Genomic DNA, 21,178 nt, shown 5'->3' on the forward strand with positions numbered 1-21,178 from the left:
TTAGTTAGGTATCCTCTCTGAACGAAATGAAACGTCATAATATCCCTTGTAAGTTTACGACTGAAATTCTTTTTTGTTGCGTTTGATTCGTATTTCCAGTACAATGTGAGTGTCTGATGCGATTTTGTTTGACGTCAAGAGTGCCTCTTACCTACAGACCCCGTAGGGTGTATGGTATATTTCTCAGTATTTATTTATAATTTAAGAAATACAACTTAACTTGCAACTCACATTTTCCACTTTTATACCTGTCGTAGGTACTATTTTAAAGAAATGTTTCTCATTTAATAAAGTTTCTTTTTTTAGAAAAAGCATCTCTCTCAATTTACGTCATCCTTGTAGATAGAACCTCACCTATTTTCCTTCATGCGACACATATTTTTAAGCAAATTGTCACTCACGAATTTTACTAGACTCTCGAAGCCAAGTAATTAGTTCATTCAAAAAGTCAAATACTTTTGTGGATTAAATATTGAAAAATATAATTGACAAATAGACAGAATGTTTTATAAAATTTTGTTTAAATGAGTGCCTCTATGGGTAGATTTTTACCAGTCTTTGAACGTAAAATGTTGCTGGAAAGCGATTTTGCTATAATCGAAAGTCTACGATTTAGAAATTTGTAAATAATTACAACAAATTCGTTCCGAATGAACCAAGTTTTAACAAAATTACACCTAGTTGCATTTGGAAGGGGGGGGGGGAAATCAAAATCGTAATTTGTAAACACAAATGGTGAACAAAATTTTAAATATAACGTACAAAACTCTTGAGAATGAAGGTGCAACGACGCGACGCGTTGTGCCGAAGAAAGCCAGAGCGCCTTCAATTTGTATGTATGCAACATGGACATCCTGAGAACACGAATAGTTGTATCAAGACTTAGTCATTGGAAAAACCGGAGCGCTTCAATTTTTTTTTTGCATTGATATACGACGTCGTTGACGAACGTAAAGGCGCTTTGAATATTACATCAATTTAAAAGAAAAATAAGTACATTAATATTAACTTTCTACTGAATACGTGTCGTGCTAAGGAAGAACGCCGTATGAACCATCAGGCGTTGCCAGATTTTCTTTAATAAATCACGAATTTCCTGGTAAATTTATGAATATTTTCCTTCCAATTTTTCACATAATTTTGTTCGCAATGTCACCTGAAGTCTCTGAAAATTTCAAGGAAAAATATTCATACCTTTCTTCAATAATAAACATTTAATTGAAGGAAATTTGGTAACTCTCGAATGTTCGTACGGCGTTCTTCCTCAGCACGGCAGATACTTCGTGCTCAGTGCAGTGTAATCATCTCTCTGAACAAACAATTCTCTTTACTCCGATGAAATTCTCTGACTTTCCACGTTGTTTTTGCTTCCTTTTCTTCCTCTTCCTCCTCTTCTTCTCCTTCTTCTTCTTCTTCTTCTTCTTCTTCTTCTTCTTCTTCTTCTTCTTTAGACCCGTTTTTTTTTTCAAGTTTTCATCGAGTGTCATTGGTTTGCCGGTCGGATGGAGAGTTTTTGGAAGGTGGGTCAGGTTTGCGAAAGCTACTGCTCAGTGTTGAGCTCTTGGCAGTCGTGAGTCATCATTAGGCGAATCTGAGCCTCGACTTGCGAAAGTAACTTTTACTCTACAGGGAAGACGCCATCGCTGGGTCTCCAAAATATCCTCTCTGGAGCAAAGTGCAGTTAGTCTGGAAGACGTCGTTTTGCGGATGGATGTATCGAAGAACCTCGACCGATAGATCCCTATCCTAGCAATGATACCTATCGATTGAAGTCGATTATTCGACAATCAAACCGTTTGGTGCCGGGCGACGCGACGCGACACGCGGCATGGTAGCGACGCAACGTGGGATCGGGATCCAGGTCGGTGGCGGAAACTTGGGAGGAAAGTTCAAAGGAGAGCGTTGCAAGTGTTTCCATGGCTCGTTAGCGTTGGGGCGGGGCGGTGACCGGCGGGGAACTTGGAAAGAATCCGGGGGAGTTGGGCCTTGGACCCGGTCCCGGCTTCCCGGGATCCCGGCTACCGCTTCCCTCAGTCCGAGCACCCGCTTTCCCGGCATTATCCGCCTCCGCCCCCGCCCCCGCGCCAGGTGCTCCAGGCTTCCCGCAGTCAGGGAATACCGGGAAATGTCAGGGAATTTTCAAAAGTCAGGGAAAAATTGTTCAGTCACCTTTATTTGTTCTCTAGAATGGGTTTAACAGGGTTGCCACAGTCAGGGAATACCGGGAAACCCGGGAAATGTCAAGGAATTTTCAAAAGTCAGGGAAAACCTGGAAATGTCGGGGAAAAATTGGACGTATTTCTGCCAAACGGAACTAAGCTCCAATTGGACCGCGTTAAACAGAAAGGAACCAAGCCACATCAGCTATTGCCAAATTTAATTGGGCGGTTTAATTTTTTACATGAAAACGGTTGTGCGGATTTCCGTGCAAATTTCAGTGAAAAATCTCCATAGTTTGAAGCAAATCCCTTAAAAATTTCAAAGGAATCCGCACAAACGTTCTCTCGTAAAAAATTTTATTGCGTAATTAAATTTGGCAATAGCTGATGTGGCTTGGTTCCTTTCTGTTAAACTCGGTCCAATTTGAATTCCTTTTGAGGAATTTAGAATGCCGGATAGCGCGTTCTGTCAAACGGACCTAAACGCCATGGAAAAGCATTGCGAGTATAGGACGGAATGAACCCGACGCCCGGTTTCGCCGCCAATCCAAGCCCCCCCTCTACCTTCCTCACCCTATGGCGCTTAGTTCCGTTTGACAGAAATACGTCCAATTGTTTAGTCACCCTTGTTTGTTTTCTAGGATGGGTTTAACGTCTCCAAAAACAAATTTTGCCTAAAAACTATGTCTCATAGTATGTCTTCTTAACAGACTGGTACATTTTCAATTGTCAGTAAATTTCACCAAAATTTGTCAGTCATTTTCTAGAATCTGTGGCCAACCTTGGTGCTCGCCCCCTCTCCCTCCCCCCAAAATGGTTGAATTTCGACTGTTTACACTGAAAAAACGAGATTAGGGCTGGGCCCTAGAATTGCTTCACCTCCACCGCCACAGGGGCAGGCCCTGCGCGGGTAAGGCCCAGCCCTACCTGGACAGGGTCTAGCTCTTACCAGGTAGGGCTGAAGCCTGGAGCAGGTAGATTTGGGCTCTACGCGCGCCGGGCCTGCTCCTATGGCGGTGGAGGTGAAGCAATTTTACCTACCCGGTTAGGGCTGGGACCTTCGGCGCAGGTACCAGCCCTAAACTCGTTTTTTCCGTGTACGAATGGTTTTTAGGGCGTTTTTTTACAAAGATCTCTGAAGTTTTAAAAGATAAGCCAATCGAATCTATAAACTTTCTTTGTATTTTACTATACAAATCCTATAATTTTTAACACTCAAAATTGTTAAAATTCTGCATTTTATGATATGCTGCAAATTTCGAAAGGAGCATTCGTTCATTAGTCAAAAATCATTTTTGGTTTTATTGTTGATTTCAAATTTTCACAACGAATTCTTCAGTACAAAAGCAATGACTCATTTCGTCTGAAATTATCAAAATAGGTAACTCTAGAGAATATCAAACCAAGTCAGATCATTTGACTATTTACCTACGACACATACATGATGAGAACTCTACGAAGTCGATAATCGAAATACTCGTCAGTCGTCTCGCGACTTTCTCAATCGTTGTACTTGGAAGCACTGACGCGTCGAAGGTGATGCGACTTGGAAATGTAGATGCATCTCGCGCCTTCAAATTCCTGTGACACCGCACGACAAACAAGATCATCTGTTCCAGGCGGTTTCCGTCGCATTAAGCATGAATAATACAAAGAGGGGTGGGACATGAAAGTGTTAAATAGCGTATGCGTGTTTATAATTTATTTTACGATCCCAACTCCTCCATGTCGAGTTTCGCGCCGGTTACGAGGAGACTGGGATTTAAGTTGAGTCGTTTTGGTGCTTTGCTCATTTCGTCGCTTTTCTGACTAGACGGCGTGAGCCCTGTTCTCCATATAACCCTATGCTTTCCAGGGCTCACGTGGAACCAGAGATACGCCCGAACGTCAGATAAGCGACGATTTGTTGACAAGCGAGTCGACACTAGTCTCCGTGGCGATTGCTTGTTAAGAGTAGTCATACTCAAAAGACCCTGGCTCCGTCAAGTTGTTTACTTTAAAAAAACAACACTCTTTAAATTGGATCGCGTTGAGCAAAAGGGAACTAAGCCACATCAGCTATTGCCAAATTCAACTGGGCAATTTAATTTTTTTATGAAAACGATTGTGCGGGTTTTTGTGCAAATTTCAATGAATTCTCTGCATAGCACGAATCAAATCCTTTAAAATTTTCGAAGGAACCCGCACAAACGTTCTTTTGTAAAAAATGTAAATGACCAGTTAAACTTGGCAATAGCTGCGTGGCTTGGTTCTTTTTTGTTAAACGCGGTTAAAATGTATACGGCTACACTGCTGTGCTAAGGAAAAACGCCTTATGAGAGCTTTCATACGTTGCCACATTGCCTATTAAAAAAATTATTTTCAGGAAAATAAATTTGTGAATATTTTTCCGTCCAAATTTTTTTAGAGAATTTTCTCCGTAATGTGATATTAAGTATCGGAAAATCTCAAGGAAACGCATGAATGACTTTTCTCAGAAATGAACATTTTAAAGTTCTTCTGGAAGCACCCCTTATAGTTTAAAATGTATCGAAATAAACATGATATTTTAGTCAAGAATTTCATGTCCTCTCTATTTAACTCGATCCACTAAGCGCCGTATGAGTATTCGAAAGTTGCCAAATTTCATTTGATGAAATGCAAATTCTCCGGCAAATCCATGGATATTTTTTCCCCCTTTCCCCCCATTGACAACCAAGCAGAGGACGAAGTTATGCACTACAGTTAGGTTTAAAGTTTTACGTCGAGTATGATGGACGTAGTAGAACTTTTGAAAGTCAACTCATGAGTGAGGACATAGCGTTTCTCGTCACCATTGAATAAACTGCTTGTTTATGTATTCATGTACTTATCTCTCCTTTCCTTTCCTCTTTTTTTTTCTCATTTGATCATTTGAAGGGATATAATCAAAGTGTATGATCTTTTCTTCATACAGGCAAAAGCGTAAAAACAAGTTTACAATAGCATTGATGGTCGGTCGCAGTTTGTTTTGACGCCTTTTCAACTCTTCCGGTCCGTTTACTTCAAAGACTATTTCCGCATCCGATTTTGTTCGGGCAAAGGCTCATACTCTTACTTCTTTTTCCCGCTTTTCACGAGTGAATACCAATCCACTTGAATGGACATTAAAATAACTATTTCCATCATAATTCGGAAAAGTATTGGCGGATTTTAGAGTGTTCCCACTTTAGGCCCACTTAAAGCCACTTCTAGTTACTATCTTGGATTTTTTAATTTTAAAAATTTTAGTTGAACTGCAAGCACCCTCTCAAAAAAAGCCACCTAAGTAATACCGAAAACAATCGATCGAAGCAAGCCCCACAAAGCTAACTCATCATAGATGTAAGTTTTGAACGATACCAGTCAATCTGCGTTCATTAGTGCGCCTTCATTTCCGTCTGATACTGTGCAATACTCTTGTGGCGGAATAGTTGCTCAGAGCGCCTGCACTGCAACAGTGTCGCTTTGACTTGATGGCAGAAGATCTCGGTTACCGACCGCCGAAGTTGTACATTCTATCGTGTGTGTAATCATACATTTTCTCAAGACCGACGCGACGCTGACGTATAAAATACTCATACGGTCAATTTACGGCGTTGTAAGTTTTTCACTGCCTATTGGGATGTAGGGGTCCAGAATCTTGCAAATTTTCACGCGCTCGCCCACGGGCTTTCCACGTTTTTGTCATAGCTTTTCCACAAATTTCCTATCAATTTTTAAAGTGAGGACCCTTTTCCTCTCCTCTCGTTTGATTTTTGACTTTCGACCCTTAACAATTTTTCCTCTCTCGACATTTGTAAGGTCCTTTCCGTATTTTCACACGCCCACGAGCATTTTCTGCATCCCTGTTGGGATGGTTGAATGTACTGTGTTCAATACAATTTACGAATATTTATTTCTCTTCTACCAGTTATACTTTTGAAAGTTTTTAATAGGTATATTGAACCTGTTTGGCGTCTTTCAACGAGAAAACATGGCCGCTCTCCGGGTGAAGGAACGTTACTCCATTCCAAACTCGCAAAATAGGTTTTTCCGCGAGGGAAACGACGAAATATGTTGCTGTGCTCAGTTTTTTCCCCTGTTTAGTGGTGAATTTGTTCTCAATTTCATCGAAGGTACCTGAAGTTGGTGAGGAATAGCCTTCATAACTTGGACCAAGTTTATCAGAAAAGAACCAACCCGCATCAAGTTGAAACCGAAAATTTAATTTTTAGAACTTCTCGGCTTTGTTTTTCCCGCGAAATGGTACGGACCCAGCACCATTTCTCCACTCTGTCGAAAAAAATAGGTTTGATGCTTTACTCCCTTGTAAGACTCAATGTAGAAAATAAACTTGAACCCCTCTTTTCACAAACCAATTTTTTTTTTCGAATTTGAGTTTCTTACAGGAGAAAATATACGACTATTGGAACTCGAAAACATTCTAAACTCAATTTTTCGAAAACGTGGGTTGGTTCCTTTCTGGTAAACTCGGCCCTTTTCATCCATGAATGTAAATTTTTAAATCGGACAAAATTTGGCAACATTTGGATGTTCATACGGTGTTCTTGCTAAGGACGGTGGAACATCTTGAGTACTCCTCTCAGGAAATGATATGATTCAGAAATTAATTGAAATTAGGATTAAGCTTCGCTCTCCCTCCCCCACCCTTCAGCCTCAGATGCTGCACACCTCGATGAGGCACAGGTATCTGGTACCCCGCCCGGTTGAAAATAGGTCATCCGATACGCAAGCGGCGAGGAGGGAGGATTTTTTTTCTTGAATCTTAGCAGTCTCTCTTTTTCCCTCTAACAAAACCGCCCCCTCATATCCGCTCTGGTCTCAATCCACCGTGAAAGCCTTAAATATCGCCCGGATAATGCACGTGAGCGTTTGCCCGGGGAAAGTTGGAGGGAACCCTTACGGAAACTAAATTAGGATTTCTCTCCACCCTTCACCCCCGGTCGACCACCAGTTTTTCCTGACCGGCTCACCAGTGGCGCGGCGGGATTTGCGATCTATCGATATATCTGCCCTTTAAACCTATGGAAACCGATCGATAAGCAGGGTGCTCGCAACGAACACCTCGATAATCGATTCTTTACCCTACCTTCAAATGGGGAAATATCGAAAATCGATCTCTCGAGGCTCTTAATGTTCCCCTCGCTCTTCTCGCCCTCTTAATTGTCTCTGCACCATTCAATACTGTGTAAGTTTTTTCTCTCCCCCCCCCCCCCCCCCCGCTCCGATTTTTTTATCCGTTGATCCAATTCACAGTTTAGTTCGTTTTTTCTCCCTTCATCTTCCTGGACATCTCGCTATGTATTGATTCGGGATTTTGGATACTCTTGTTTATTTCAGCGGTGTCAGCAATTGGCATGAGGCAAAGATAGAATTCAATCCTATCATACTTTTCCGTGTCCTTGAACGCCGCTACCTCCCATCTATTATCTGTACACGTAATCGCCCAAAATCAGGAGCAAAATCTCTCTCTCTAATTTAAACGAACTTTCTAGACATAATCCAAATAAAAATCGTGGAAAGAACGTTAGTCCATTAGAAATCAAATTTTCACCGAAAAAAACCCTCGCCGCATTTGAAATTTTCAATGAACATAATTACACCTAAGTATTTATTTTTGTGCTCAAAGAGTAACTTATCGTCGTCTCCCGGACATGCGAACGTAACCCAATTTCAAGGTTGTAAAATTGACTCAGGCAATTTAATTTTTCACAAGAATATACCAGAGCAATTGTTTTCCAAAATTTTTCTGATTTTGGCATGAAATCAGAGGGAAAGTCATTGAAATTTTCAGCTGAAAATGCCCGAGAATTCCAAGGTAATAATGCAGTTTGCGATGGATAATGTGGCAACATTGAAATGTAGTTACGCTCTTTCGTGAGGGGAATTTCGCTGGAGGTCAGACAATTTTTCTATTTGGAGAGAATACCGCGCTGAACATGAGATTCGCCTTCCCCAAAACAGTCGACGAATTTCTTCCTCTTTAAAATGGTGGAAACCCTGGTAAAAATTGGCGATAGCAGCTGCGTTCCAAAAAACCATATAGGAGCTCTTATAGCCGAATAAAGAAGGCTGTAGAAAGCGGAGAAAATCATACGGCCGGGCTGTACGAAGTGATACAAAATTATGCAGCTGGACTATAGCACCTATCGCCGGGCTTTACACTTTATCGCCTGGCTGTTGCTTTTTCGCCATCGGCTATAAAAGGCTAAAAGAAATTGTGTAGAAATTCGTGTGCTTTGTAAATCCTTAAGTTTGTACGGAATCACCTTAATATTTACAAAACACACATTTTTCTTTAATACATACTTTTTTTCATCAATTAAAATGAGAATAATCCATACAGGATGTGCAAACATTTCAAAATCATGAGTTGAAAAACGCTGACTCCGCGAGATTTAATATTGGAGCCCAACGCAAAGCGGAGCGGCGACGCACTGGCGCCTACAAACCTAACAGGGATACTTCACGCATTGCGCAACGCGTGAAGCATCCCTGTTAGGTTTGTAGGCGCCAATGCACGTTTCGCGCTGGCTGCCCGCCTGCCACGGCGCTTGAAGCAACTATTTCACCCCAGAGGTATTGCACAGTATCATACGAAATTGAAGGCGCTCTAATATGTTAGCAATGGCAAGCATCCATCAAAAGTACGGAGCTTTCCTCGCAAAATAAATCAAGATACTACGGCCCAAAAAGAGAGCAGTAATCCAAAAACTCACTAAGTCCTAGCATCCGTAATTATATGTAGTAACGTTTAGCATACACTTTATCGCCTGGCTGTTGCTTAATCGCCATCGGCTATAAAAGGCTATAAGAAATTGTGTAGCCGGCTATAGAAGCTATTGGAAAGCTTAGAGCCGGCTTTAGGTCTATGGTATTTTGGAACACAGATTCTACTGCCAATTTTTACCAGGGAAGTCAGGGAATTAAATTGGTCTAATCTCAAGGGAGTTTTCCTTTCTGTGTTTTTCTCCTACATTAACCACAGGTAGATGATGTCCTTTAAAACGACGACATAGAATATGAGATTAACGCGTAAAATCTGGCAGTTGCCGCGGGGGAGTCCGGAGAAATGGCCTGGAAGGAACTTACAGATTGCGTGTCAGCGCCAGGCACGAACTGGAAATAACGAATGTAAATAAGAAATAATAGTATAAGAAGGGAGGACAGGAGGGGTGAAAAGTTGATATTAATAGTGCATTATAATTAAAGGGGAAACGAAAACGAAATTGAAGATTTACGTGCATCTAAATATGAGCAGGAAGAGGGGTGGGGGATTACGAAGAGAAAGGAAGAATAAACGGTGCCAAAGCGCGCCCCGATAAAATTCCCTTTAACATGTTAACTTTAACGAATCCCTCTTGTACTTCATTTTCGCCCGCTATCATTACCTTCTCTACGCTTTCAGCTGTGCTCCAAAGAGACGATCTTCTTTAGAGACGCCGCGCCGTACTTACTAACAGTTTGAGCAATGTACTCGGGTGATTCCTTAAATTCGGTGGTCAACGCCGCTTTTCACCTCATGATGATCGGTCGACTTGTTCCGCAAAAAATCAAATGAAAATCACCTAATGATCACCGATGAATGTCGGAGTGGTCCTTTCTACAAATTAGGTTACGATTGTTTGTGGAATGTGGAATCAACTGCCCAACCCTTTGGTCATCACTCATCATTTGGCGAATCTAAGCCTTGGTTTCGCAAAGGATCTTTTACATCATGGAGAAGACAGGGGGTCTCTAAAATATGCATTTATTGTAAATAATCAATCAGCATTTGGACGTCCAATCGATGGAAGCGTGTACGTGGTCTGTCCGGAAAGTATCAGGACTTTTTGATTATCTCGGAATGTAATGCATATAATGAGCTGAAACTTGGGTTGGACTTTGCCAATGTCCATTCCAATGCAGCCACACAATCGGGCTTTCACACCTTTAATCATTCGATTGCAATCAACTGATCAAAGTGTGTGTGTCAAGTGCTATCGTCGCGTTTTTTATTTTTCGTGAAATGACCGAGCGTGAAGATCAGAGAATTTGTATTAAATTTTGCTTTAATCTAGAAAAAACTGCCAAGGAGAACATGGAAATGATTCGGAAAGCTTTTGGCACTGATTCTATGAGCAAGAGCAATATTTATGAGTGATATGATCGCTTTAAATCGGGTCGTGAAACAGTCGCTAGTGATCCGCGGTCCGGGAGACCTTCGTCGACGAATTCTCCCGATAATGTGGAAAAAGTTCGGGAAACTATTGCCCAAGACAGTCGGTTAACCATGCGGGAACTGGAAAAGCAGCTAAATATCCCGAAGACCGTCGTTGCGGAAATTTTAACTGAAAAACTCGGGCTCCGTAGAGTGGCAGCGAAATTTGTGCCAACGCTCCGGCTCATTCCTCCTGTCTTGTGCAACAGTTTTTGGGCAAAGCTCGGTATTCCTCTGGTTCCACATCCTCCATACAGTCCAGACATAGCTCCTTGCGACTTCTGGCTGTTCTCAAAGATGAAATCTCCAATGAAAGGGACTCGATTTGACTCCATCAATGACCCAAAAGAGAATACGACGAGAGCGCTGAAGGACATCCCAAAGGAGTGCTTTTTGGACTGTTTTGAACAGCTCAAAAATCGCTGGAACAAGTGCATTGTGTCTTACGGAGAGTACTTCGAAGGAGATTAAAGCCACAATGTCATAGGTAAGCTCAATTTCTCAAAATCTAAAAAGTCCTGATACTTTCCGGACAGACCACGTATATTACGAGAGGAAATTTTTGTAAGAGCCACGCGGTCGGTGGCCTAATCACTTAGATCTTAGCCAGAGTGGAGCTATTTTTATGGCACTCTCTAATTCACGCCCGTCGCCCGTTCACCCCGCGGATCGCGAGCGAACATCCGCACGCGAAGATGGAATCGAATTTCCACTTCATTTCTTCGACATCGCACCCATTGCACTTCCTGTCCCGTAACTGAATATCTGTTATTTATACGCAAGATCCAGTTGATTTTAAAGTAACTCCATCGCGAGTCGTCTGTATCACCCGAAGATTGAATTTTGTCGAGGGTGCGTCCACCGTCAGTGAGAACTGAAAATATCAGAAAATTCCATGTCATCAGGGAAAACCATTACCTAAAATATCACGAAAATCAGACATGTGTCAGGAAATTCTGAGTGCTTCAAGGATTTTTCAAAAATGTGTTTCAGTTTATTGAATATGCAAGAAAAAAACACAAGGGCCCACACTATTCTGCAAGGAAAACAAGGCCCAAAAGTTCAACAAAATCATGCCTTTATCCATATCCCTCCATTCTATTTTTCATCGCCACACTTAATGTCGCAAGTCCAAATGAAAGCGCTAACGACAACGGGTTTTTCAGAGGGACTCAGCGTGGAAAATGGCGTCGTCGTAAAGAAAAGGGAAAAGTGGCGCGGATGGCCAGGGCCAGGAACGGCGGGAAGAAGGTAGATTAATCTGGAAAGTTGAACCGACTCCAAAAAAAGTAACCCGGGTTGTTTTATTGTGTTGCAGGGTCCAGGAGCCAGCTGAAATCTACTTCCACGCAGCATCTTACCGGATAACGGTATGCTTTGCTGCGGTCGCAAAAAGGTAAGTCCTTTCTCATTTTTATTTCGCTTCGCCGCGGCGCAAGCTTCACCTCCGAGTCCCGCTCCCAATGCTCTTTGTTTAATGCTCCGCCTTCATTTTTGCTTCTTCCTTCTTCTTCGTCGAGGGGGAGTGCGTAGTAGAGTTAGATCAAGTAGTTTTTTCTCTGATGAAAATCACCCGCGAAAATGTCAAGTGGCAATATGAGCAGACACTTTGGAATAGAGGAAGTTTCAATCAATCCTGGAAGCTCTATCAAAATCGAAAAACCTGTCTAAAGTTGGGAATACTGTTTTGTTTTGGTTTCCAGCGGTGCAGTGTCATCTGCAGTAGTTCTTACTCCTGAGTGCTGTGAGTCGATGAAAAATCCGTTGTATTGTAATAAACATATCGATTCACGTTTTTAAATGCACATTGAGAAAAAGAGACTACTGACAGCAGACATCTTTTCCGCACAAAGTGCATTTGTGGTAACATAATTAAGGAGTTGGAGTATAAGCGCGCAGATGAAAATGGAAAATTCACGGACGAAAATCTGAACCCTGATGATCCCTGTTGGACTGCCAAGTAAAGTAAGAAATAATTGTTTCAATCTTTGTTCATTCATTTTTCTTAAATATGCCTCATATTTTGCTCGACGTCCCCCCCCCCCCCAAAAAAAAAAAAAATTAAATGTGCGAAAATGATTTTGTGCGGAAACGATAACCGGAAAATTAACACAAATGTACTTTGTGTGGAAAAGATAGTCAGCCCTACTGACCGAGGTCAGGAGGTAAAAAAACAAGCAGTAAGCTCCAACGCATTCGCGTCGGAAAGCGGCTCTGGCGACGGTAGTTGTAGTCAAGAATGAGGGCCTAGACACATTTTGTCATTGATGTACAATCCGACAACTGTCGATTCATGTTTTGTAACTTAGCAGATTTACAAAGCCGGTGTATAAATGTGTATTGGCCCTTGATATGCAGAATGCATGGCACTATCACTTGTTGTATACTTTTAATTTTGAAGGCTCTAGTGATCATCTTCTTTTTTTGTCAAATAACTAGTTTGTGCAATAATAAGACTGAAACTGACTCTAACTGAAATTTTGTCTTTTTAGATATTTGGTTATTTTGTATTTATTAGATTGTATATTTTCACAGCCCTTTAGACGAGTCCGTCCAGGACAAGTTAAAAAAATTCCCATGAGCCTAGTGACGTAGGTTAAGGGGCCCGTTCGCCAAAACTAATCGGAACTTTATGAATAAATTGCTCCATTTAAAAATCAAAACAATATCGAATTACGATATATTACACGGATAAGATAGGGCTATGTCCTGTCGTAAGCGGCGACATAGAGTCGATGTCATTTCAATAATCGCCCCGATGGCCACGATAGTTGTTAAACGTTTACGGTTTCCTTGGTAACCTTTGTTTGCTATCAGCTGATATCGAGTAATATGCCTAGGAAGCTCCAACCACTGCATTCTTCCAAAAAACCGCGAAAACTTTAAAATTCAAAATTTCAAATTTTGAACGTAAAGTACATTTTTTCCATCACGAGATTAAAGCACAGACAAGTTTTGAATTATTGACTGTATCACCATGATTCCAAAAATACACTACACAACATAGCATTGGCTAACAATAAAACAATCTATACTATTAAAGCAGACTTCACGTTGATTGACTCACTCACTGACTGACTCACTCACTCACGTATCAGCGGATCTCGTGAACAGGAGGCCGTGGTGACCCTGAGATTCCGCACTGGGATCCCTCTCTACCCCGAGGCGCCGGATAAGGGAGGATTTCGCGATCCGCCCGCCGGTTCGCGGGATATCGCGGTCCGCGTGTGTCGATTTTCCCGTAAGGACAACGGGTGCGAGAGAGAGTGCGAGCGAGATGGAGCGATTTCCGCGGCTCGCGCTGGAAGACAGCTGATAAATTTTACGTGTGTTCTTCTGGTCCGCGCAACGGGTGCGAAGAAGATGGAAGGAGTTCGGCGTCCAACGAGTGCGAGGAGGATGGAACGAGTTCGGCGTCGCACTGTGGATCGAAGGATAGGGCGGCGCGGACATAGGGTTATCGTGTGACTGTCAACCGCCATATGATACACTAATATATGTTTCTGCGGTAATTTTTCACGAGAAAGCTGAATATCATATTGAAAAGTCGTTAAAGTCAGCGGTTTGTTGGAAAAATTGATTTTTTTTCCCTCTTTGAAACCCTTCAAAAAATAGTAAATGCTCTAATAATTATTGCGATTAATTATTCTTTTATTTGTTTCTGCTGAGCTACAAATATTTTGTTTTCTTCTTTTATTTTGCTGTAAACTCAATGTGAATATTTTTAAACAAGCAATGCCCCCCCCCCCTTCCCCCGCTTCCAAAATTTACTATAGCTGGATACGATACGCGGTTAAAAGAGCTGTTCAGGTACAAAGCAAAACTTAATTAAAATAAAAAAGAGAGTTTATGACTCACAATGAAAACTGAGGGGGCAGAAATATTCCACTTATACAGGGTGCTCCAAGCACTGTTCCTTGACGAGCAGATCCAGAGCTTCCGGTAAAAGGAGTTTTGACTTTTTCTTCACCTTAATTTGGGGTCAGAGGCTCGAAATAATAGGATCTGAGGAGACCAACAAAAAATGCATGATGCCTTCATTTGCAGTTTCGAGCAGCTTGCAGCTTTGAGACGTACTATCATCTTGATTCAGTTATCAGTATCGCTGATTGATCGCTTATCGTAGCGAAGTAGGAACAAACGCAAATCTGAGGATATGGGACCGCTCAAATCGTCGCTCCTCTGACGTAAAGGCGTATCTCAATTTCAACGTGAACCCCGTTTTAGACATAAGTTCATCTTTCTGGGGCTCATGCGGAAATAGAGATACGCCCTCACGTTAGAAGAGCGACGAATTGTAAAAAACTCAAACCAACAATCAAGTCGAACGATTTTTCATGAAAACCAGGGGCATCATTTCTGCAGAATTGTAGGAGGTTGAGAGTAACATTTGTTTAAAAGAATAAAACTTACTGAAAGGGAGGGGAGAGTAAAATTTTATAAAGTCACAAATTCCTAAAATTGATGCATATATTGACCAAAATAGAAATCAAATTGCGCTACGATCAATTGACTTAGTGTTCCCTCCTTTTTTTTGATATAGGAAGAACAAGATTGTGGTGCAAGATGATATTATTGGCGTTGGAAGGGAGAGGGGGGGAGGGCATGACTAATTTTTTCCGAAAGCCAATCCGAAACGGTGGTAAGTTATACCAACCCAATGGGAGCCTTCCAGCCCTCCTAGATGCAAAAAACTAGGACTTTTCATTTAAAATTCAAATATTGGTTTTTTTCGAGGAGCGAGTTGTCATCACATTTATAGGCCTAACTTCTAAAAAGGCAAAAAAAGGCAAAACTTCTCAATTGATATTGGTTCCTAGGGATATAAGGAACATTCCTCTAGGTCGGTTTTCTTTGTAATGTTCTGAAACAATGTCGAAATCATTCACTGAATTTGGAAAACCGGGTTTTTTAGGGTACCATGTCTGTGCACTGATATAAGTATTAAAAATAAGGATGAAAAATATGGCAACGGGTGTTTCTCTCTCCCCATTGCATCAATAATAGAGGACAACCCCCAAAATTTGATACAAAAATGCAGGATAATTAAAATTTAGGAGTAACGTCTAGGCTAAAAATGTACCCGAAATTCACCTCAATATGGACACGGTGTATCACACGTCCGTTACATCGCTTTAAATTTTTTTTCAGATGTAATATTGGTATTTTATGTTCGGCTAAAGAGTCTACTTTAAGAAAATGCCAAGAAACATTATGTCCCTTCACTTTCATTTTTGGGCCTATGTCCGACCTTTACCATTGGCTCGATCCACTGTGCGTCGCGCTGTTGGAAACGCCGCGCCATGATTTTTGCGAGCTCCGACTCGTGCATCCGTTGCCGGGCTACTCTCTCAGGGATGTGAAAATCTGGAAAATCTGTCTATGCATCGGCATAGAATAAAGAGACTGACGTAGTCTCTTCAGTCTACGGCATTGGTTCGCGATTTTCGCGATTGGTTCGCGCATTGGGTCGAGTTTCCTTCCGTTTTTTTTTTTTTTTTTGCAAGATTAGTGAAAAATGTGCTCCGCACAACCGGAACCTTTCGTTTCGTTTCGTTTTGTTTTGTTTTTTTTTTTGAAAACATTTACCTGCTCAAGTTCGAAAGTAAAAAAATTGTTGTGATTTAGTCTTCACGTTGCCTGGGGTTACTTTTTGTTACTTTTATCTTGTTTTGAAATGATTAAGGCAAATTCTCGGGAAATTTTGAGAGAAGCTGTTGCTTGGCTTCATTAATAAAATAAATAAATAAAAATGGAACATAAAGACGGCGTGCAACGCTTCAATCGGAGGAGAAGCGGGGGTTTCGCGCGCATTCCATCAATATTTGACTCCGATCGTGGAACCGAAACACATGAGTCTTACATGCAAAATTTTAAATCATCGCTAATGCTCTTTTTTTTTTTTTTTAATTTCAAAACATTAAATCTTATACAGGGAAACCGATGGTTACATCCCATAGTTCTCGTGAAATTTAGATTGGATTCTTCCAATTCGTCACTTTTAACAAGCAGAATTGAAGCGAGCAACTATTTGAACTCCGGAGTGGGTATGTGGTATCATACAAAATTGAAGGAAAATCATACGTTTTCGCCCATCTCAAGTAACAGATGTTTATGAGTTTTATGCGCACATTTACGTAGCCTTAATTGAGTCAGAAATTCGCGTGTATGCCACGATATTGATGTGAATAACGCGCAATTGTAATGATCTTAAAAATTCGCTAGGAACACGACGTATTTGCCGTGATACCGTGGTGATTATCGGGTAATTTCTAATTTGTTTTACAAAATCCCTGGAAAAATCAAGTTTTCTCCGCGATGTAGATGACAAACCCGCCATTGCTGTGAATTAAAAGAAACCGCTGGCTAAATCCCGTAATTTTCGCGGCTGAAACTCACCAGCTAACTTCAATTGAACATTGAACTGACAAAAGTAACAAATCTTCATGAAAATAACCAACTTTTGATTGGGTAATTTTTATTATTATAATTATCATGTGAGCTTATTGCAGAACGGACCAAAATAGCAGCATACTACTAATCTCTACTTTTTAATCAAACCAGTGCGTCTCACCAATTTTGAAATAGTAGATAATAATTCAGAAACACAATTAGTAACTGATCACTAATCACAGTGATTGCTGATGGTGGGGTTTTCCTGTGCGTAGCACGGGTTTTCCTGCTAGTATACAATAAAATAAAGTCATGACAAGGTACATAGTCGAAAATGGCGCCGATTCCCATCAACCAACGCGCGGTCTCTCCAATGTAACATGGTCCATTGATACTCCCCAGCTGGGACCGTCCGGAATAGCAGCTCTAGTGCAAGCACCTGACCCGCTAATAAGCCTCTTGGTAGCAGATGAAAACTTCTACTTTCAGGTCTCTGTTTAAAAAGAGGTTTAAAAACTGTCAATTCCACAATCCAATCAGTACTTAAAAAAATGTGCAAGTCCAATTTTTCAAACTCCCTTTTTTGTATTTTTTCATACGATTTTTAAGATTTTCTGCTCCTGATCTGATGAATAAGTGATACCAAGATTCGTGGTGCCAGAAATATATATCTAAGAACAAGTTAAAGACGGTTGATGTCCTCTGTTGATGGATTTTTTAGAGTTCTCGGCAGTACGCCAACCGAATACGTCAAATCAGGCCGTGTATTAAGTACATCGAGACACCCACTGCTTGTCTGCACGGGGATGTAGAATGCTTTCCCTCTTCTTGCCCTTCTATGAATGGTTCTTGAATACTCAGCATTGGCGTCGATACAGATTTACATCACGAGAAGTTGGAGCGTAACAGGGCACCTTCACCCAACTTTTAGACTATGTTTACTGTCCGTAGACATCGAAGGATTTAGGCACATCCATGCTCCCAACTTTTCAAATTTTCAGGGACTAGGACCGAGTAGAATCTGTTTCAGCAGATCTACTCGTCACTTCCGTGAAAATTAGACACCACCACCGGGATCGAACCCGGGACCTATTCTGCCGCGCTAAGGAAGAACGCCGTATGCACATTCGAGAATTGCCAAATTTCCTTCGATAAAATGTTCATTTTGGAGGAATGTTATGAATATTTTTCCTTGAAATTTTTCGGACCTATTAGGTGAAATTGCGAACAAAATTATCTGAAAAATTGGAAGGATTATATCGATAGCTTTACCAGGAAATTCGTGTATTATTAAAGGGAATTTGGCAACTCTCCAATGTTCATACGGCGTTTTTCCTTAGCACGACAGTATTGCCCTAGAGTCAGACGCGCTGATTACTAGGCCAACCTGGCCGGCAAGAATGAAACTTGAAACCTCTTTTTCTCAGTTTCAACTCAGTGTGGGTTGCTTCTTTTTGAATAAACATAGTCCGTTTTGGAAGGTGAAATGCAGTTGAATTGAATTTGTTTAAATCACTTCAATTTCAGCGGTAGAAACAAATATTTAGCTGGCGCAAGGAACGGAGCCGTAGGTATCCATCGCCTCTGACAAACTCTTTACGGGTGCGGATAAATTTTGACTCATCAACGGTAGGGGCTAATCAAGTCGTCGGTGTTTGGAGGTGCCCCCCCCGGTCCCCCGTGGACTCGGCGGCGCCGTGGTCCGTACGTGTGCTTACATTACGGGGCCTCGTCCCGGGTCCCGAGGCCGGGAATCCGGTGGATCCCTGGAAGCGGGAACCTTTCACGAAAATTAAATCTCGGGACGGGACCCGGTATCGCGAGCGGCGACTCAATTTCCAACCCTTGAAAGCCGCCCATTGTGATAAATACCGGCTTCGAGGGCGTGAGAGGAACACAGAAACACCAGACCGGAGTGCGAGTGCCGCGGGGGTAATTAATTAACCTGTTTCGCCGTCCACTCGCTCCCCCCCCCCCCCCCGGTGGAGCGCCCTTCAAAACACTCTACAGAGTAGCGTTGGTAGCCAAGTGAGCTACCCGATCCCGATGGTTGAAACTCACTCGATAGCTCGTCAGATGACCTTGAAAGTCTACTTTGAAATAACTTTGCCGGGAGATGCTTCTGGAGTACCTGTATGGGGAGAGTCAGTTGCCGTGCTGAGGAAAAACGCCGTTTGATCATTCAGTAGTTGCCGAATTTCCCCGGATGAAACATGTAGTTCTGAGGAAAGTTGTGCATAGTTTTCCCTCAAATTTTCAGATATTTTGGATTTAATTGTGTGCCAAATTGACTGAAAAATTCGAAGAAAAATGTTAAACTGTTCCCTTGGAAATTCGCAACGAAAATTTGGCAACGCCTAAAGGCTCATACGGCGTTTTTCCCTAGCATGTCAGTAAGGACGAGGACGTGTCGAAATATGGAGCCCTTGGGGTGGGGCCCCAATGGGCAGCCTACCGTTTAACCCGAAAAATGCCAGAATAATGTGTTTGACTCAATGCGTGAAGTATTCTTGCAGTCTTGTAGGCGCTACTATGTGTTACACGCTGACCGCCGCGCCGAGGGCTTCTCCTTTCTATCTCGTGCGCCGCGCCGCTCCGGGCCAAGTTGCGTGTTTGGTTTCTCTTAAAACTCGACTAAATAAAGGTGCTGTCTCTTGTATCACTGAAAGACGACAAAATTAGAAATTACTACACTCTCACGAAATAAGAGATTTTGATACTTTTTCTCGTTTGTAGTTTTTTTCTGAATCCGATTTTTTTATACCTTCATTTAAAAAAAATGCAAAATTTTCCGCCCCCTGAATTTGCCGCCATGGGCCGCGGCACACGTGGCCACCTCTTAAATCCGGCCCTGAATGGAGCTGTGTAAGGAACGATTATAAATACGACCTATGGACTGTATTCGTAGTCATTCCTTAAACAGCCATTCCCCAAGGCGGCCCCGAATGTTATACATTGTGACAAAGAGCCGTATTTATAGACTATCCATATGATGTGGGTCCTATGCACTTTGGACAGTGGTGATTTTTGAAAGCTGGCAACACTGTTTTTCTTCAATTCATACACATACATATAAGTCGCTTTACAGCACTCCCTCGCGCTCTACGACTCCTAACCTCCACTGCTCTCTTTCAAACCACAAATCTTGGGGGATTGAGCACCTTAACATTTCTGCTTCAAGCCCTTCCCCCCAACCTTTCATTGGGCGCCCTCTGCGTCTTCTCCCAGGAGGAACCCAGTCGAGGACCTTCTTCGGCAACCTGTCTCCTGCCATTCTCTGGACATGACCATACCAGATGAGTTGTTTTGTCATAATGTCATGCACGATGGTCTGCTTGGCATCCATGATCTCCCGTACCGTCTCATTCCTGACGCGATCCTTTCTGGAAATACCAGCGGATCTACGCCAGAAGTCCATCTCTGTTGCCTCTAAAACCTCCCGGGTCCGCTGTTTTTTCGGCCATACTTCACACCCGTAGGTTACTATGCTCTTGACAATCGCGTTGTAAATCCTCCTTTTGTTCTCTTTGGAGATCCTTTGGTCCCAAAGGACTCCATTTAACATAGCGATTGCCCTCCTACCCAGCATATTCCTCTTCTTGATGGCCTGGTCCAATCTTCCATCCTGGGTTAAAAGCACTCCTAAGTATTTGTAAATATCGCAGCTTCCAATTTGCCGCCCATCCTCTAATTCTATACTTTGCTGATTCCCGCCAACGGTCAACTTCTCAGTTTTGCGGACATTCACCTCGAGGCCCCACTTCCGACACTCAGCCACCAACTTTCGAGTCATGTACTCAGCATCATCTTGATCTTGGGCGATAAGTACTTGGTCATCAGCAAAGCATAACGTGTAAAGAGTTTTTTCATTATTCTTCAATTCAAATGTTCGTAAAACAATCGATTCTTGTTAAGGCAGCTAGTCCCACCTAAAATTGATATTTTTCATAGATTTGGAATTGAAATGGTGCCAACTTGCTGGAGTCACTACCGATTTAGCAGAACGATCTGATACTTCTTATAGTCGATCGATCAATTGAGATTCAAAGTTTGAGGCAGACACGCTCCTAATTTAAAATCTTAAAAAATCCCAGATCGCATATGCGATGCGATACATTGACTACAAATTTTTGCAGTCATGGGCAAGCACTGCAATAGAGAAAACCAGAACGCCTGCAATTTTGTGTGTATGCAACACGGACATCCCTCGAACACGAATAGTTGCATCCGTAGGCTTTGCAATTAGAACACCGAATCGCCTCTAATTATTTCCTCTTCTAGCCAGGCCAGGACACGCATTTCGATTCGCAACGTCGCATTCTGGCACGTTTCGTTCTTTCATAAACGAACCAACGAACTTTTTTTTTTGGAATTTGAACCCTTCGGGAATTTTCTCGGAAAATTTCGAGGTGTTTCTTCGGTTCTT

General features: G+C 42.0%; 1 protein-coding gene across 1 annotated transcript in view; it reads left to right on the forward strand.

Annotated features, from left to right (window-relative positions):
• The window catches only part of RhoGAP100F (Rho GTPase activating protein at 100F), a 144,744-nt gene that overhangs the window by 37,164 nt on the left and 86,402 nt on the right, over positions 1-21,178 (forward strand). The window contains exon 2 of the mRNA XM_019054794.2: positions 11,678-11,755. Within this exon, the coding sequence (XP_018910339.1) occupies positions 11,732-11,755 (24 nt within the window). The 5' untranslated portion in view covers positions 11,678-11,731. The remainder of the gene's footprint in view (positions 1-11,677; positions 11,756-21,178) is intronic.

The sequence above is a fragment of the Bemisia tabaci genome, chromosome 7 (assembly GCF_918797505.1).
Source record: "Bemisia tabaci chromosome 7, PGI_BMITA_v3".
NCBI classification, from domain to species: domain Eukaryota; kingdom Metazoa; phylum Arthropoda; class Insecta; order Hemiptera; family Aleyrodidae; genus Bemisia; species Bemisia tabaci.